At 50.9% G+C, this 15,550-nt stretch overlaps 2 protein-coding genes across 4 annotated transcripts in view; both read left to right on the top strand.

The window, feature by feature from the left end:
• Nucleotides 1–1,152, top strand: part of VPS45 (vacuolar protein sorting 45 homolog) — an 80,369-nt gene extending 79,217 nt beyond the window's left edge. The window contains exon 14 of the mRNA XM_037744871.1: nt 534–1,152. Coding sequence (XP_037600799.1) covers nt 534–621 — 88 coding nt within the window. The 3' untranslated portion in view covers nt 622–1,152. The remainder of the gene's footprint in view (nt 1–533) is intronic.
• Nucleotides 1,153–5,078: 3,926 nt separating this feature from the next.
• PLEKHO1 (pleckstrin homology domain containing O1) lies at nt 5,079–15,269 on the top strand. Of its 3 annotated transcripts, none has more exons than XM_017546393.2 (6): nt 5,079–5,426; nt 6,525–6,671; nt 11,700–11,840; nt 12,558–12,662; nt 13,027–13,128; nt 14,464–15,269. In XM_017546393.2, exons 2-6 carry the CDS (start codon nt 6,633–6,635, stop codon nt 15,166–15,168), a joined length of 1,092 nt encoding a protein of 363 aa, XP_017401882.1. In that variant the 5' UTR covers nt 5,079–5,426; nt 6,525–6,632; the 3' UTR covers nt 15,169–15,269. The 3 variants fall into 3 exon arrangements, with proteins under 3 accessions (XP_017401882.1, XP_017401881.1, XP_017401883.1); XM_017546392.2 differs by lacking the exon at nt 5,079–5,426 and adding an exon at nt 5,545–5,921; XM_017546394.2 differs by lacking the exons at nt 5,079–5,426; nt 6,525–6,671 and having other exon boundaries at nt 11,750–11,840; nt 12,507–12,662.
• The last annotated feature ends 281 nt before the right edge of the window (nt 15,270–15,550 follow it).

Genomic DNA, 15,550 nt, shown 5'->3' with positions numbered 1-15,550 from the left:
AAAAAATGGGCCAGGCATGGTGGCTCACACCTATAATCCCAGCACTTTGGGAGGCTGAGATGGGCAGATCACCTGAGGTCGGGAGTTCGAGACCAGCCTGGCTAACATGGAGAAACCCCATCTCTACTAAAATATAAAAATTAGCTGAGCGTGGTGGCAGATGCCTATAATCCCAGCTACTTGGGAGGCTGAGGCAGGAGAATCGTTTGAACCCGGGAGATGGAGGTTGCAGTGAGCTGTGAGTGCACCATTGCACTCCAGCCTGGGCAACAAGAGTGAAACTCCATCTCAAAACAAAACAAAAACAGACACAACAAAATGAAGCCCCTGGGGCAGAGCACAGAAGGACTGTCCTTGCAGTCTGGATGTTGTAGTGCTCAACTGATGCTTCCATTCTATACCCAAATATCACACCAGTACCTCTTGCCTGCCATTCATCATATCTTTTCATCTGGTAGATGTCCAGAGAAAGACATTCTATTTTTGGAGATGCTTTTGTTTTTCCCTTTAATTAACTTCAAACTACTGATCAGTTTCCTAGAGGAAGTTCTGGCTTCTGGACTGCACAGCCGAAGCAAGGAGAGCTCTCAAGCCACATCAAGGTCAGCAAGCAGAAGATGAAACGGTGATGCGGGGAATGGCACAGCTTCCACTCTTGCCCCCACTACAGGCTCTCCCCACTAACTAGAGGTGTGGGAGAGCAACTTTGGGTCCTGTGCTGGTTGTTAGAACTCACCTCTGGGTAGCCCGCAGATTCCTGGTTGGTACAGACACCAAGACTCTCAGAGTTGAGCCAACATAAGTCTGAGCCCAACTCAACCCTCTTTTCTCCTGTAGTCTTTGTGTATCTGTTAGCACAATCACTTCAGTTACTGATGAATTTTGTCGGGATCTGACTTGGGAAAAGGGTTTTCAGAGACTAGAGGGGCTTAAAAAGTAGTCATTTGATGTACATACCACATTTCTCAACTTCCTTTCTCTTCCCTTGACCCTTTCTGCTTTTCATTAACCACATTCCTGCACAACTTATTTCTGAAAACCTCCCATGTTTCTTTACAGAGGCACCCAAAAATTGTTTGTCCCTATATAACAATTCTCTGTTGCACTGAGAAACCATGTACGACCACAATAAAACTCCATTTTGTGAAAAGATATCAGTGATTTAGCTTTATTTTCTTTGGGGCTAATTTATGGGAATTTATGAGGTGGGGCATGAGCTGGCTTCACACCAAACATAATGAAGACATTACCTCTACCTGAAGGATATTTAAAGTATGTCAAGGCAAATAATAAATTCTGGTGTGAATTTCACCTCTCCTGAAAACAGTAGAAAGTGATAGTATCATTAATGCCAGGAAATTAAGACATCCTCAAATCATCATAGCAAAAATACCATAGCACAAGCACAATCCCTCCCTGGTTGTGTGTGTGTGTGTGTGTGTGTGTGTGCGTGTGTGTGTGTAAAGTTATATGTTGATAAATATTCTCCAGCATCAGACAGGAAGGGTCAAATCTATGTCATATTTATATGGTTTTGGGACTATTACTAAGTCTTTTTGTGGCTCAGCTTTCTCATCTGTAAAATAGAACCTTCATCATAGGATTAAGAGGATTAAATCAGATGAGATGGTACATGAAAAGTGCTCAGAACACTGGTATATAGTAATCGCTCAATAAAATTTGCCTAATAGTAAATAAGATTAATTTCTGTCCCTCAGTTGGGGTTACAGAATCACTATGCAAAATGGTTGGATTCCTGTCAACCCTCCCATTGCACTTAGAAGTTCAGAAAATAGAGGGAAAAGCTGGAAGCTCCTTCTGTCCATTTCCCTTCTCTCCACTCCTCCCAGCCCTTAGCTGTTACTGCTTTACACACACTCAATGAAATAAACTCTTAAGTTCTTTTTTTTAATTTTTTTTCTTTTGTGGGTCCCTCTGGGTAATTTTTTCTTAATTCTTCATTTTTTTACAAGTCTTTGAGACAGCCTGCACTTGGGGATGCAGTATTTTAAATGCAGCATTTTACAAGTTATATAGTCTTTTAAAATATGGAAAAACTCCCTCCTCCAAGCAGGAATATCTGTGCTTTCCTTCCTATCGGCAAGATAACGCTGTGGAATAAAAAAAGCAAAACCGAGACCTTCCTTATATCATTTTCCTCATTATTCATCTGTTTCCATTGTGCCTACTCAACTGACAATATCAAGAAGTCTAAGAAACAAGCCCTACCATCAGGGCGTTTGATGTCAGAAGTTGGCATTTCTTTATTACGAATCAAAGACTCATATTTTTGTGTAAGATTTACAAGGCTGATTCCATTATTACTGGCCCTTTATTTTTGTGCCCTTTAAAAACATCACTTTAATTAAGGTCTTGTATGCTTTCAATAATCCTCTCCCCCAGAGACAGGAACGCCCTGGTCAAAACCTCTGTGTTCCATTTACTCTACAAAAGCCAAGGATATTGGTTTTTAGGCAACCATGTTTGTATAACAGTTTCCACCCAGTAAACTTGCAAGCAGCAGTTCACACGTTTTTATCTCTAATTGCTCCCTCTTTCTCCCTTAAGTGGAGTTATAAAGTATTCCGTTCTAGAATATAGCTACTAGCAGTTGCGTCTTATCCTCAGATGTTGTTAGGGAGGTACCCCCATCCTGAGGTCCTCCGAGTGTCTTATCTCCACCGCAGACAGAAACTGGCTGAGTGATTTCTGTGGTTTCTGTGTGTGTAGTGTCAAGCTCATTGAGGGGCGCTGAGGAGACAGTGCTATAAAAATGTGTAAAGGAACCCATACATTCTCAGGTTTCTCACTTAAGCATTGGTCTTTGGAAAACAGTCCCCACCTACCTCCCAATTCAGGTGCCCCAAGGTTCACCTGGTGAGACAAATCACCTTCAAGAATAGGCCAGGGAAAGTAGAAAAGGGTGAGTGACAGGACAAAGGGAGAACAGGTGAACGAAAGTAGGGGCAGGATCACAGGATGGAGCAGGGCAGAGAGAAAGAGAAAGGACGCCAGAGATTTATGTAACATCTTAAGGAGCAGACAGGCAGGGAAGGTTCTGCAGCCCACATGCATCTGCTCTGAAATCTGAAATTACTTTGGAGGGTTTTTCATCAGCCCCTCTGCCTGATGTTTCAATGCTCTGGCACCTATCTGATGCAGCACAAAAGGAACCCAGGACCTCACATATAGGAGGCACTCAGATGTTTGTTGTTTTTATTTTTATTTATTTATTTATTTGAGACAAAGTTTCACTCTGTTGCCCAGGCTGGAGTTCAGTGGTGCAGTCTCAGCTCACTGCAACCTCTGCCTCCCGGGTTCTAGCGATTCTCCTGCCTCAGCCTCCCAAAGTAGCTGGGACTACAGGCATGTGCCACCACACCCAGCTAATTTCTTTTGTATTTAATAGAGCCGGGGTTTTGTCATGTTGGTGAGGCTAGTCTTGAACTCCTGACCTCAAATGATCCACCCGCCTCGGCCTCCCAAAGTGCTGGGGTTACAAGCATGAGCCACCACGGCTGATAGAAACTACTGGGAAAGGAGGAAGATAGGGCGAATAATGAGTTACTTTTTTCCCATAAATCCGAATCTATTTACATGATTAAACCACTCCTGTGTGCTTGTCCCGAAAGCCCTCAAAAAGTCATGCAGGCTATTTCCTCACCGGTACCTCTGGACATTTTACTTCCTCACATATGAAGACATCCTGGATTTGCTCATTATTTTTTCATTGCTTTTTAAACAAGGGGGTAGAAAATAGAGATGGTGAGAAGCGGACGACGAGATGGTTTGGGGAATGTCGTATGTGTGCCCTCATGCCCATGGGAGGGGTCACAAAGTCTAAACAGGAGACTGCAGTCAGGAAGCCTGGATTCTAATCTGGTTAGCCCGTAACTTGATATATAAACTTGGGCAAGTCAGTTGATCTGGCATGCGCCGTTTCTTCATTTTCCAAATGGAAATATTAATACTTATTCTACATACAAGATGGCACTAAAAGTGTAAAGAAATGACATACAAGAGCATTTTGAAACGATAAAGTTGTGTCAGTCTAAAATCGTGGAATTAATTGGTATGGTGAATGGAAAGAGGTTGAGAGCAATATTATTGGATTAGGAGGAAAGGTGCCTGGCGGGAATGGAGAGGCAGCCCCTCCTTCATTTGACAGAGACCAGAAAAACCAAAACAGCCTCCACTACTCAAACCACAAATTTAGCCAACACTTTCATCTTGAGACATCTCTGGAAAAAGGATTTTTCCTTTTCCCTGTTCCTCTGTGCCAGGGATTTTTATTCATTTTGTGGTTATTGCAAGCTTGCCATATGCCAGGCAATGTGTTTATTAGCTCATTAGGATTTCAAAATTAGCCCTGGAAGACAACACATATCTTCAAAGGATTCTCACAGGTCATCTCATATCTCCCCCTAACTTTCCTTGTTGATGAAAACGGCATTTCATCCCTCACCATTTAATACGTGGGTGGACGCAGGCCTAAAGAAATTCGGCGAGTTGACCAAAGGCCACAGCGTGGTGATGACACCAGTACCCAACAGTGGGGTTTCTCACTCCCCTCTTCCATCACATCTATACTGAAAAGACATGAAGTTACTAAGGTGTGTCCTGGAGGCTCTGGCAGACCTGCTGTAGGAGATGAGCAGCCGTTCCCTAGTCAGGGCATCCTCTGGGTGTTCCGCCCTTCCCTCCACTGGGCTCCAGCGGTGTAGAGAGGATGGGATTTTTACCTATCAGTGCAGCAGGAAAACATACCCAGGTGGCCGGAAGTTTAAACCTCACCTGGAACTTACATTGAAAGCCACTTGGTACAAAGGATCATGGTTTGGAGACAGAGTTCTATTCCTGCCGGCATTGACACAGTGTGTCTGCAAATCCCCCAGCCATTCTGCGTCTCCGTTTTCTCCATGTGAGATGGAGATCATAAAATCCGCCTCATTCTCACGGTTATTCTCCTGAGGTTCCAATAAGGCCTGAGGCTTTGAACACTGGAAGAAACGTGTATTAATAGCAACTTCTGTCCCACCCCATCCCCCAACTGTCCCACCCCATCCCCCAACACGTCGATCCCCTCCGGAGCATAAAACTTTCCCCCAGCATCTGACCTGCCCAGGTCACCCTAGCACCTAGGAGCGTGAATTCCTGATACCGGTTCTGGGTGGCGCGGCCTCCCGGCTCCCGCTCTCGTTTTTGTTTTTGGCCGGAGAAGGTGATGCCGTGGAGGGTGGCGATCTCCGGTCTTCACAAATCCGCACGTCTCTCCATTATCCACCGCGCCCTCCCACTGTGCCCCGGGGCGGCCGGCGGCCCGGTCTTTCGGGCTCCGCGTGTCTCCCGGGCCGCCGCCGGAGCGAGGGTCCCTGCCCCCCGGGGAGCGGTCTCCGGCCGCTTCGGGGCCTCCTTCTTCCCCCTCCGTGAGTCAGAAACAAAGGCGGGGGGGCGGGGGGAGCGCCGGAGCTGCGGCTCCGCGATTCGCCCTTTATTCTGAACTCGCAACGTCAGCGGCCCGCGGATGGAGCTGCGGGGCGCAGGCTGGGCCGCCCACAGCGCACCGGGCCGGGGGAGCGGCCGCGCCGGGCCGGGCGGGCGGGTGGCGGGGGCGCGCTCGGGGGCCCGGGCCGCGTGGGCGCCGGGATGGAGGGCGCCGAGGGGCGGGGAGCGGGCGTGCGTGTGTGTGCGAGTGCGAGTGCGAGGGAGGCCGGCCTTGAGTGAAACCGGAGCTACAAAGAAGGGGAGAGTCCGGGAGCGGGAGGGCGCGAGGGAGGAGCGGCGGCGCCGGGGCAGCTCCGACGCCCTCCCGCGGGGAAGGAGCCCCCGCGGAGCCGCCGAGGCCCCGAAGCGGGGCCGCCCCTCCGCCCGCCGCCCCGCGCCCGCCGGGAATGATGAAGAAGAACAATTCCGCCAAACGGGTGAGTGCGCCCGCCCGCCCTGCGGCCGCTGCCGCCTCCGCGCTCCGACGACCCGGTCCCGGTCGGCGCCGCGGCGGCCTGGGAGCCCCCCGGCCCGGCCGCGCCCCCGCCCCGGCGGCCCGATCCCCTCGGCCCCGGCCCCGGCCCTGGACGCCCGGCCCCGCTAGGCGCTGGCGGGGGCTTTTGTTTGTTTACTCGCCTCGGGGGGCTTCAACTTGTCTGAGTTTCCCCCCGACCTGCACCTCCCCCGCCCCTGGGCGCCGGGCGGGCGTTCGCCTCGCGCTCCGCGGTGGCGAGGAGACAATAGGAGAGAAAACCAAAGAAACGCCGTTAGTCCCCGCGCGGCGAAGACGGGGCGGCGGGGCCTGGAGGGAGCCCGGGAGCCCCTCCGCACCCGGCCCGCGCCCCTGCCCCTCGCAGCCCCGGTTGTTTATTCGGAGCGGGGGAGGGGAGCGGGGGGAGTTCCTCGCTGTGAAAACCTTTCCGAAGTGGGAGCGAACCCGGGGCGCCCCCGGGGCCGCAGCCTTCGGAGGAGACGGGGCCGCCGAGGCGGCCGCGGCTGGAATCTCCTAACCGCCCGCTTCTCGTCTTGTCCTGGGGCAGGGGCCTCAGGATGGAAACCAGCAGCCTGCACCGCCCGAGAAGGTCGGCTGGGTCCGGAAATTCTGCGGGAAAGGGATTTTCAGGGAGATTTGGAAAAACCGCTATGTGATGCTGAAGGGGGACCAGCTCTACATCTCCGAAAAGGAGGTGGGTGCCTCTTGCCTCTAACTCTCCGCTTTCTCATGCACCCCCTTTGTCGGTCCACCACGGCTCACCTGGCTGACTCCACCCCCGTTTTGTTCCAAAGGCAAGTTCAGTGGTCTCCCGAGTCTCTACCCCCATCTCCTCTGCAGAGAAAGGTCACCCTTCAGTGAAAAGACCCGAGTGGGAAGTAGAAGTTGAGTTTGCCTCTTAACTCAGTGTTTTTTTGTTTGCAAATACCTTTCTGACAACAATGATAAGCCCCTCCCAAGATGTCCCAGAAGTTCTGTCCCTTGCTGCCTCCCACCCTAACCTGGCCTCCTGAATATAGGGTTTCTCTTCTTTTTTATTGCTGCTGAAACAGTTTAGCCTATTCGCCACCCTTTCCTGTTCCCCCACCTTAACCCAGACAGCCTCCCCTTTCCTGTCTGTGGCAGGAACGTGCACGGGTCCTGTCAGCGGCGCATCCGCCCTGAATCACAGAAAACACACACGCACGCCGCCGTCGGGCTCCTGTGACCTCGGGTCTGTGAGTAGCAGTTGAAGCCAGTGTCCCTAACCAGTATGCTCTCTGTTCCCCACCTCCACCCCATTTAAAAAAGGAGGGGAACCCATTTTCTACCCACTTCCTTCCCACCCCCCATTTGTATCACAAGAGAGAAAAACGAACCCCTGTATGTCTTTGGATAGTTTCGGCTCAGTAGTTAATCATGAAAACCACAGTCCACACTGTCAAAACCTGAGCTATGATCATTGAATCCAAACCCATCTCCCTTGTTTCCCTAAGTCTTGGGATCAATAACTTATACTCATGTTGAGAAATCAGAATTGCCCCCCCCAGTGATTAGAAGTCATTCCAATCCCTGCCTCTATCTGTCAGTATAGCCTGGGAGACCGTCTTGTGTACCCGTTAGAGTGGCCCTTCCTCCACCAGCATGGGAGGGATTCTGTGTTGCCTCACCCAGGTCTAACTGGGAAGTCCTCCCTGAGTTCTAACCTCTTCTGCTTTCTGCAGTAGACACCCTTATTCAGTAGATTCTATTTAGGTAAATAAAACCTTTTATGGTATGGAAACAGATAACACACCCCAAGACAGAGTACTCATCTAAAAGAACATCTACTGAGGCATCTAGGGAAGAGCTAAGCTGTGCCAGAGCCAAGGAATCCCTCTTAAGGGTATTGAAACCTAGCTGTTTACACAAAACTAGGAATTGGTGATGGAAAGTCTTAGGAGTGAGGTGAGGGTGCTTTTCTTGCTCTGTCACCCAGGCTGGAACTCAGTGGCTCCATCCCAGCTCACTGCAGCCTCCACCTCCCAGGCTCAAGCGATCCTCCCACCTCATCCTCCGAGTAGCTGGGACTACAGGTGGGTCCCGCCATGTCTGGCTAATTTTTGTATTTTTTGTAGAGACAGTGTTTCACCATGTTGCCCAGGCTGGTCTCAAACTCCTGCCTCAAGTGATCCACCCACCTCAGCCTCCCAAAGTACTGGGATTACAGGTGTGAGCCACCATGCCCTGCCAGGAGAATTTCTTTTTAAGAGTTACCTCCACCCAATCACAAATCCTCCAGAAAACTTTCTCCGCAATTTTCTGGCTTTCTAATTAAAAAAAAAAAAAAAAAGCAAGTGTCAAAGTATATCTCCCATCTTCCCTGAACTTTTTAATTGCAGGAAACACTAGTTAGCAATCAGGGAGAACATCCTACACGTCAAAGGAAAAAACGTAATAGTGAAAGGGTAAGAGGAATAAGACCTCCGTCGTATGTATTTTCCCAAAGAGCAGAGCCTAGGGGCAAAAGTACAGTTGATCCTTGCTTGTGAGGAAGGGGTACAAAGACGGGGGACAGGATGGAATGACCTCAGCCTAGGAGGTGATGTCTGGTGTCCTGTGAGTCAGGAGCATCTGGCTGGCCGTGGGGCCAGCTGTCTCCGGGAAAGGCATAGGAAAGAGGGACTAAGCATATTGATACTAGGCTTTTTTAAAGCCAGTTTCCATGCTACAGTGGGCCTGGGTTAGAGGTGAAATTGATAGAGGACTCTGGGCTTTATTCTGCTCACTTGTGAAAAGCTCCAGGGCCAATGGATGGTAGTTTTCTTGTTGTTGTTGTTGTTTTCAGAGACAGGGTTTCACTCTGTTGCCCAGGCCAGCGTGCAGTGGCACAATCGTAGCTTACTGCTGTCTCGACCTCTCGGGCTCAAGCAATCCTCCCACCTCAGCCTCCTGAGAAGCTGGGACTACAGGCGTGTGCCACCGCACCCAGCTAATTTTCTTATTTTTTGTAGACATGGGGTCTTGCTTTTTTTTTTTTCTTTTCTTTCTTTCTTTTTTTTTGTTTTTCTTTTTATTAACTCAGTTATACAAAGGTAGGGGTCTTGCTATGTTGCCCAAGCTAGTCCTCAAATTCCTGGCTTCAAGTGATCCTCCTGCCTCAACCTCCCGAAATTCTGGGATTATCGGCATGAGCCACAGCACCTGGCCAAGACTTTGTTTTAAGGCAGAGTACTGTTAATGCAAGAAAATTCCTAACCCTATCTCCCAGAATTTTCACCAGAGTTTTTGTTATTTCCTCTCTTAAAGGCAGGGTCTTCCACAGCCACCTCTGCCATAGACTTTTGTTCTGTGTTCAATCGTAATCATTTTCTTCCTTCTCAGTTAAAGGGCACCCTCTCTGAAAGAGGGTTGGAGCACCTTATGATCATGGGCTGATGTGTAAGAACAGAAGCTAAACCTTAGGAAGACCTCATGGTAGAGGAAATTGGGTTTGGGACAACTCTTTGGACAGGCGTGGAAAAAATCCCTTTCTGTGGTCAAGGACAAAGAATCGGGAGAAAGGAAGGGTTAATTTGGAAGCAAGGTAGTTACAAATAAGACTGGGAATAGATAAGTGGGGGGCGGAAACAGTGCGGTGGAGAACAAGGCACCTGGCATGGTCCATCTTCCCAGGCACTGGAATATCCTTGTCCTGCCGCTTCCCTCACCCACTGTCCCACCCTCCCCATTCCCACCAAGGGCTAACCTCTGTCAGCTTGTCTTGCTCCTGGAGCTCCTTATCAGTCTGTTTGCAAGCCAGAAAAACTCCCTTTCCTTCCTTTCCCCTAAGGAAAACAGAATAAGTTAACTCTCTTCCCCAGCTCCATTCACACCCCCGGCACTTTCCTCTCCACGGTTTCTGGACTCTGCTGATAGTCTCAACTCTGGAGAAGCAGGGGAGAGGGGGGTGATGCATCATCCCACATCCTTGCCCCGTGTTTCTGGGAATTGTTCTTGGACACCCCTTGCCAGCACCTTGTCCTGCTTCCCACCGTAGTCCTTCAAGGCCTCTGGTCGCTTTCCAGCCCAAAGCCAGGGAACCCTGGAAAGTAGGGGGCCCTGGAGGAGCCAAGCCTTGCTGAAACAAGTGGAGGTAGATGTACAAGCAGTCACTCACCTGAATGGGGCCCTGTGGTCGTCTGTCCTCCTTTGTCAACAGCCTGCAGGTCCAGCAGCAGTTCAGAAGGATGGGCAGATACGAGGCTGTAGATGGTCTGGGTAACGGAAGGGGGAACCGCTTCCCCACTTCCAGGTTGCCAGGAACCCGGAAGATAGATGAGTTCACCTCCGTGCACACGAGTTGTATTTCAGAGCTTGGGAAGTCAGGGACTCTTTTAGGAAATAATTGCAGTCAGGGTGGGTAGATGTCATCCCAGGAAGACGTGAGGCTACTTTCATCTGTTCAGTTTTCGTGAGACAAGTGATTGTGCTTTTCATTTCTCATGCCGTCCTCTTTCCTGTGGGGTTCCGACCCTGGGCTCCAGTCACAGAGGGTGAACACAGCCCGGCCTGGGCTTGTAACTAAGTCCTTCTCTGTAACTTCGGTCCTTTTCAGGCAAAACAGATCCATAAGCCACCACTTCAGAGTCCCAGAGTTACAGGGAACACTACCTTAGAGGAAAGGAGAAAACATTGTGATCAGTTTAAAATGGACCTGCAAGGAAATGTTCATAGAGCCGCTTTGCAGTGCTCAGAAAAGGCTAGTTGGGGTTGGAGGAGGTCGCTAGGAGTGTGGCCTTGATGAGCCTTCAGCAGGAGTGTTCTAAGAGCTAATGTTGCCTGAAGCTGTTAAAGGCAGAACCAGAATGTAAGACGGAATCTACGGCAGGGAGGGCTAAGTTTCCGTACAAGGAAGAGCTTCTTGGCAGTAAAGGGGTCCCAGGCACTCGAACTGGAATAATAGCAAGAAGTAACAGAATACTTTTTCCAAGTCTAGAGTTTAGTCTTCCAGGGAAAGTCTACGTGCATTCTTGTCTAAAGACGGGAGCCGAATGAAATGGCTTTTTGGGTCTTGGAGGAGTTAGTCTGGATTGTCACAGTACCTTGGAGGGAGGAGGGAACGGTAGGAACTGTAATTGTAGTTTTCAGCTTCTCGGGACAAACTCAGCAAACTGAACACGGGGGCTGCGATCCTGTCGTGACCATGCTCCCAAAATGAACAAGGAAGATGAGTCTCTATAATCGTACATGTCAGAGAAGGGAGCGAGGTGGGGCGGGAGAGCTACACTGCACACGTGCAGGTGGGGGCCGGGGCAGAGGCAGCCGCTTGTTCTCCCCAGACACCCCAATGCTGGCCCTGCCTTGATCTTCTTTCTGTGGTCCATCAAGGGCCATACACGTCTGTCTTACCTGAGGGTGATGGATGGACCACCTGCCATGTCCCGTTAAAGATAGGAGCCTTCTTGGAACATGTAAGCGGTGTCCTTAAGGAAGAGAGTGAGGCAGTGAGCGAAGACAGGCATAGTGGGCTCTGGAGATGGCAGCCTGGTTGAGAGAGTGAAGAGCAGGGGTTCAGCAGAAACGTGCCTGAGTGTTCAGGACCTGGGGCTGCCCCTGCCGCCCCTCCACGTGAGGCCTTGTAGGCTTGGGGCAGGATGGCCCCTCCTCTCCTGACATCCCTCCCTCTCCTCAGGCTTCCTCTGCTTCCCAAGATGATGGAAACTGTCTGGGTGGAGGGGCTAAATAATTTTATCCTCCTCACCTCACCCCAACCGTCCCCTAGGTAAAAGATGAGAAAAATATTCAAGAGGTGTTTGACCTGAGTGACTATGAGAAGTGTGAAGAGCTCCGGAAGTCCAAGAGCAGGAGCAAGAAGAACCACAGCAAGTTTACTCTCGCCCACTCCAAACAGCCGGGCAACGTGGTATGTTCTCCTGCCGCCCTGGCCGCTGGAACAGGGACGGGGTTGGAGGAGGGGAGAACTCCCTCCCTCAGCTTCTCTCGGCAGTCTTGGCTCAGAGGCCCTGAATCGCTCTCCCGCTGGCTTTATCGTTTCACCTGAGAATATTGGGGCCATTTCCTTCCTCCCAGGCAGGCCAGCCTTTAACCTGTTCAGCCACAAAGTCACCTCTGTAGATAGAATCTCGCTTTTTATTTTTCTCTGTTATACACACACATACACACATGTGCACATATATACGTGCATGTGTAAATATATATATATCCCTTAGAAGAAAATCGCTGTACTTGTACCCTGATAGGTGGTTGAAGTTGAATTAATTCGTCTTGTGGGAGGGAACCCAGGGAAGTTATTCCTGTCACACTTCTGTTTCTTCAGACATTGAAAGATTTGTATTTTAATACCTGTCCTTCATCAGACATCCTCTAATTATCTCCAATACCATATTAATACTCAGTATCCCTCCTAGCTCTTCCTTGGTCATTTCTAAAACAACCTCCTGGCTATACATTTTGCAGGAATAGAAGCTGGGTTTCCTTAAGTTATGGATGACTCTGGAAGCAGAATCTCTCTCCTAGGAGCTGGATCTAAGAAAGTGGGATTATAATCTCTTATTTCTTTACTGTCAAGGTGAGGCACCACCTCTAAAACCCTGGCTGAAACAGGAATCTTCCCTCACAGGCACCCAACCTGATATTCCTGGCAGTGAGTCCAGAAGAGAAGGAATCATGGATCAATGCCCTCAACTCTGCCATCACCCGAGCCAAGAACCGTATCTTGGATGAGGTCAGGGGGCTCAGTGCGGGGAGAGGGAGGGACGCTGGGCAGAGGGAGCAGCCAGACCCACTGACGGAGGGGGATTACTGTGCAGGCCCCATTCACTTGCTCCCCCACCGGCTCTCCTTCATCTCACTTTTAAAAACCCTGTTCTGTTTCGACCTTCTCTCACATCTCTTCTGACACTGCCTCTTCCCTGGTTCCTGATGCGGGAGCCAGGCTTGGGTCAGCCTAAACAGCCCCTTTGTGTCCCCTTGCCCACGGATTCATCCGGAAGCAGTGCATGGGGTGGGTGTGTGTTCAGGTCTCGGGGTGCTGGGTTGGGACAGACAGTTGCCAAAGAGCACTCATGACTCACAGTGGCTCTCTTCAGGTCACCGTTGAGGAGGACAGCTATCTTGCCCACCCCACTCGAGACAGGGCGAAAATCCAGCACTCCCGTCGCCCCCCAACAAGGGGACACCTGATGGCTGTGGTACGTGATACTGTAATAAAGTAAACGTTGCCAGAGGGCCAGCTCTGTGTCGGTCCGTCTCAGAACCATATGCCACCAGAGGCGTATGTGGGAGGCCTCCTTGATGCCAAGATCAGAGGCGAGGGAAGTCCTTCCGCCCCATGCCCCTGCCTGATCTAAATCAAAAAGATGTATTCAGCACCCATCATGAGTTCAGAAGTCCCTGCTGCCAGTTAATGTTACCCTCTTTTGGAGAAAATGAGTTACGCCCACAGGAAAGTGAAAAATAAGCTACTGTATGGGGGCTGTCTCGATGGGTAGCGTAGTACTACAGGCCTTTGGAGGAGAAAGGGCCACAGTGAACCCCTGAAACATACAGAGTGGTAGTTTCTTTCATGCCTCTGAGCTCTACGTCTTTAAGGAGAGAGGCAGTCAGGTACAGTACAGAGAACACAGGCTTTGGAGTCAGAACCTGAGGTGGAACCTCACTGCAGTCAGCTCCCTGTGTGGTTCCCTGAAGTCGCATGTCTCCACCTGTGAAACGAGGTGGTGATCGTGCCCGCCTCAAAGGGCTGCTGTGAGGAATGACCACCATACGTATAACTACATATATGGTGTTGAATACTCATCACTTTTTTAAAATTATGGTATTCTATAAATAAGAGAACACATTTTATCATAAGGCAAGGGGGCTGAGGTGTGGGGCTCAGAAGATGCTGATGGAGGAGGACAGTCACTGCGCCATGGGGAGCACCCTGTGTGTGTGTCAAACCCAGGTTAATGCTCAGAGTCCACAATACCGAGGAAGAGGACACTCCTCAGGAAGCTTGCAGTAGAGTGGAGAATACGGGAAACAAGCAACAGAAATTAAATCACAGAAAAATAAACATTCAAGTCACTATCAAAGGAGTAAGAAACAGCACGTTCAGTAGGAGGGCTTGGCCAGGCACGGGGCTCACGCCTGTAATCCCAGCACTTTGAGAGGCCGAGGCAGGTGGATCACTTCGGGTCAGGAGTTTGAGACCAGCCTGGCCAACATGGTGAAACCCTGTCTCTACTAAAAATACAAAAATATTAGCCAGGCATGGTGGTGGTGCATGTAATCCCAGCTCCTTGGGAGGCTGAGGCAGGAGAATCACTTGAACCAGAAGGCAGAGTTTGCAGTGAGCCGAGATTGTGCCACTGCACTCCAGCCTGGGCAACAGAGCAAGACTCTGCCTCAAAAAAAAAAAAAGTACTTCTCATTCAAGGAAGGCTTGTAGAGGAAAATGACCAGAGCTTGCACCCGTGTTTTAGGTAGTTCCTAAAATCCCTCCTGATGACAGTGTTCCCTTCTCATTCCCCCTTCCTCCGCAGGCTTCCACCTCTACCTCAGATGGAATGCTGACCTTGGACCTGATCCAAGAGGAAGACCCTTCCCCTGAGGAACCAACCTCTTGTGCTGAGAACTTTCGGGTTGACTTGGACAAGTCTGTGGGCCAGCTGGCAGGGAGCCGGCGGAGGGCAGACTCAGACCGCATCCAGCCCTCTGCAGACCGGGCAAGCAGCCTCTCCCGACCTTGGGAGAAACCGGACAAGGGGGCCACCTACACCCCCCAGGCACCCAAGAAGTTGGCTCCCACAGAGAAAGGCCGCTGCGCCTCGCTGGAGGAGATCCTGTCTCAGCGGGCCGCTGCCCCTCCCCGCACCCTCCAGCTTCGGGCTGAGGAACCCCCAACCCCTGTCCTTCCCAACCCGGGGCAGCTGTCCCGGATCCAGGACCTGGTAGCAAGGAAACTGGAGAAGACTCAGGAGCTGCTGGCAGAGGTTCACGGCCTGGGGGATGGGAAGCGAAAGGCCAAGGACCCCCCTGGGTCTCCGCCGGATTCTGAGTCCGAGCAGCTGCTGCTGGAGACGGAGCGGCTGCTGGGAGAGGCGTCATCGAATTGGAGCCAGGCGAAGAGGGTGCTGCAGGAGGTCAGGGAGCTGAGAGACCTGTACAGACAGATGGACCTGCAGACCCCCGACTCCCACCTCAGACAGACCACCCCACACAGTCAGTACCGGAAGAGCCTGATGTGAGGGCAGGGGTGGGGCCTGGAACTCATGGGGGTGGACAGACTCTTATCTCCTTGTTGCTGGATAAAGCTTTTTTATTTACCTCAATCAAAAAAAGAAACAAACTCATTGCTCTGGCTGACGCCCGACCCCACCACAACCCTTGTTTCCCCCCCTACTTTCCATGTCCCCGGGGGTTTGAGGAAGTGAGCCCACAGAGGTCGTAGGAAGCCTTTTCCCAGCCAGAGACAGAAGGCGCAGTGAAGCCAGTCTGGCCACTCGACACACCACCTGCCCCTGAGACGGCAGGGGGAGTCCACTGCTGCTCCCAAGGATACCATGGGCTTCTGAGTTTAGAGCGGGAGGGGGACGAGAGCACTTACTCTTTTTTTTTTTTTTCTGAGAC

This window comes from Cebus imitator, unplaced genomic scaffold (genome assembly GCF_001604975.1).
Source record: "Cebus imitator isolate Cc_AM_T3 unplaced genomic scaffold, Cebus_imitator-1.0 Scaffold188, whole genome shotgun sequence".
In the NCBI taxonomy this organism is placed as follows: Eukaryota; Metazoa; Chordata; class Mammalia; order Primates; family Cebidae; genus Cebus; species Cebus imitator.
This window is presented reverse-complemented; position numbering and strand designations above follow the sequence as displayed.

Coding starts and splice junctions, on each gene's coding strand:
- PLEKHO1 (XM_017546392.2), top strand. CDS start 5,892: ATGATGAAGAAGAACAATTCCGCCAAACGG. Junction 6,672..11,699: donor TCTACATCTCCGAAAAGGAG/GTGGGTGCCTCT, acceptor ACCGTCCCCTAG/GTAAAAGATGAGAAAAATAT. Junction 12,663..13,026: donor AGAACCGTATCTTGGATGAG/GTCAGGGGGCTC, acceptor GGCTCTCTTCAG/GTCACCGTTGAGGAGGACAG.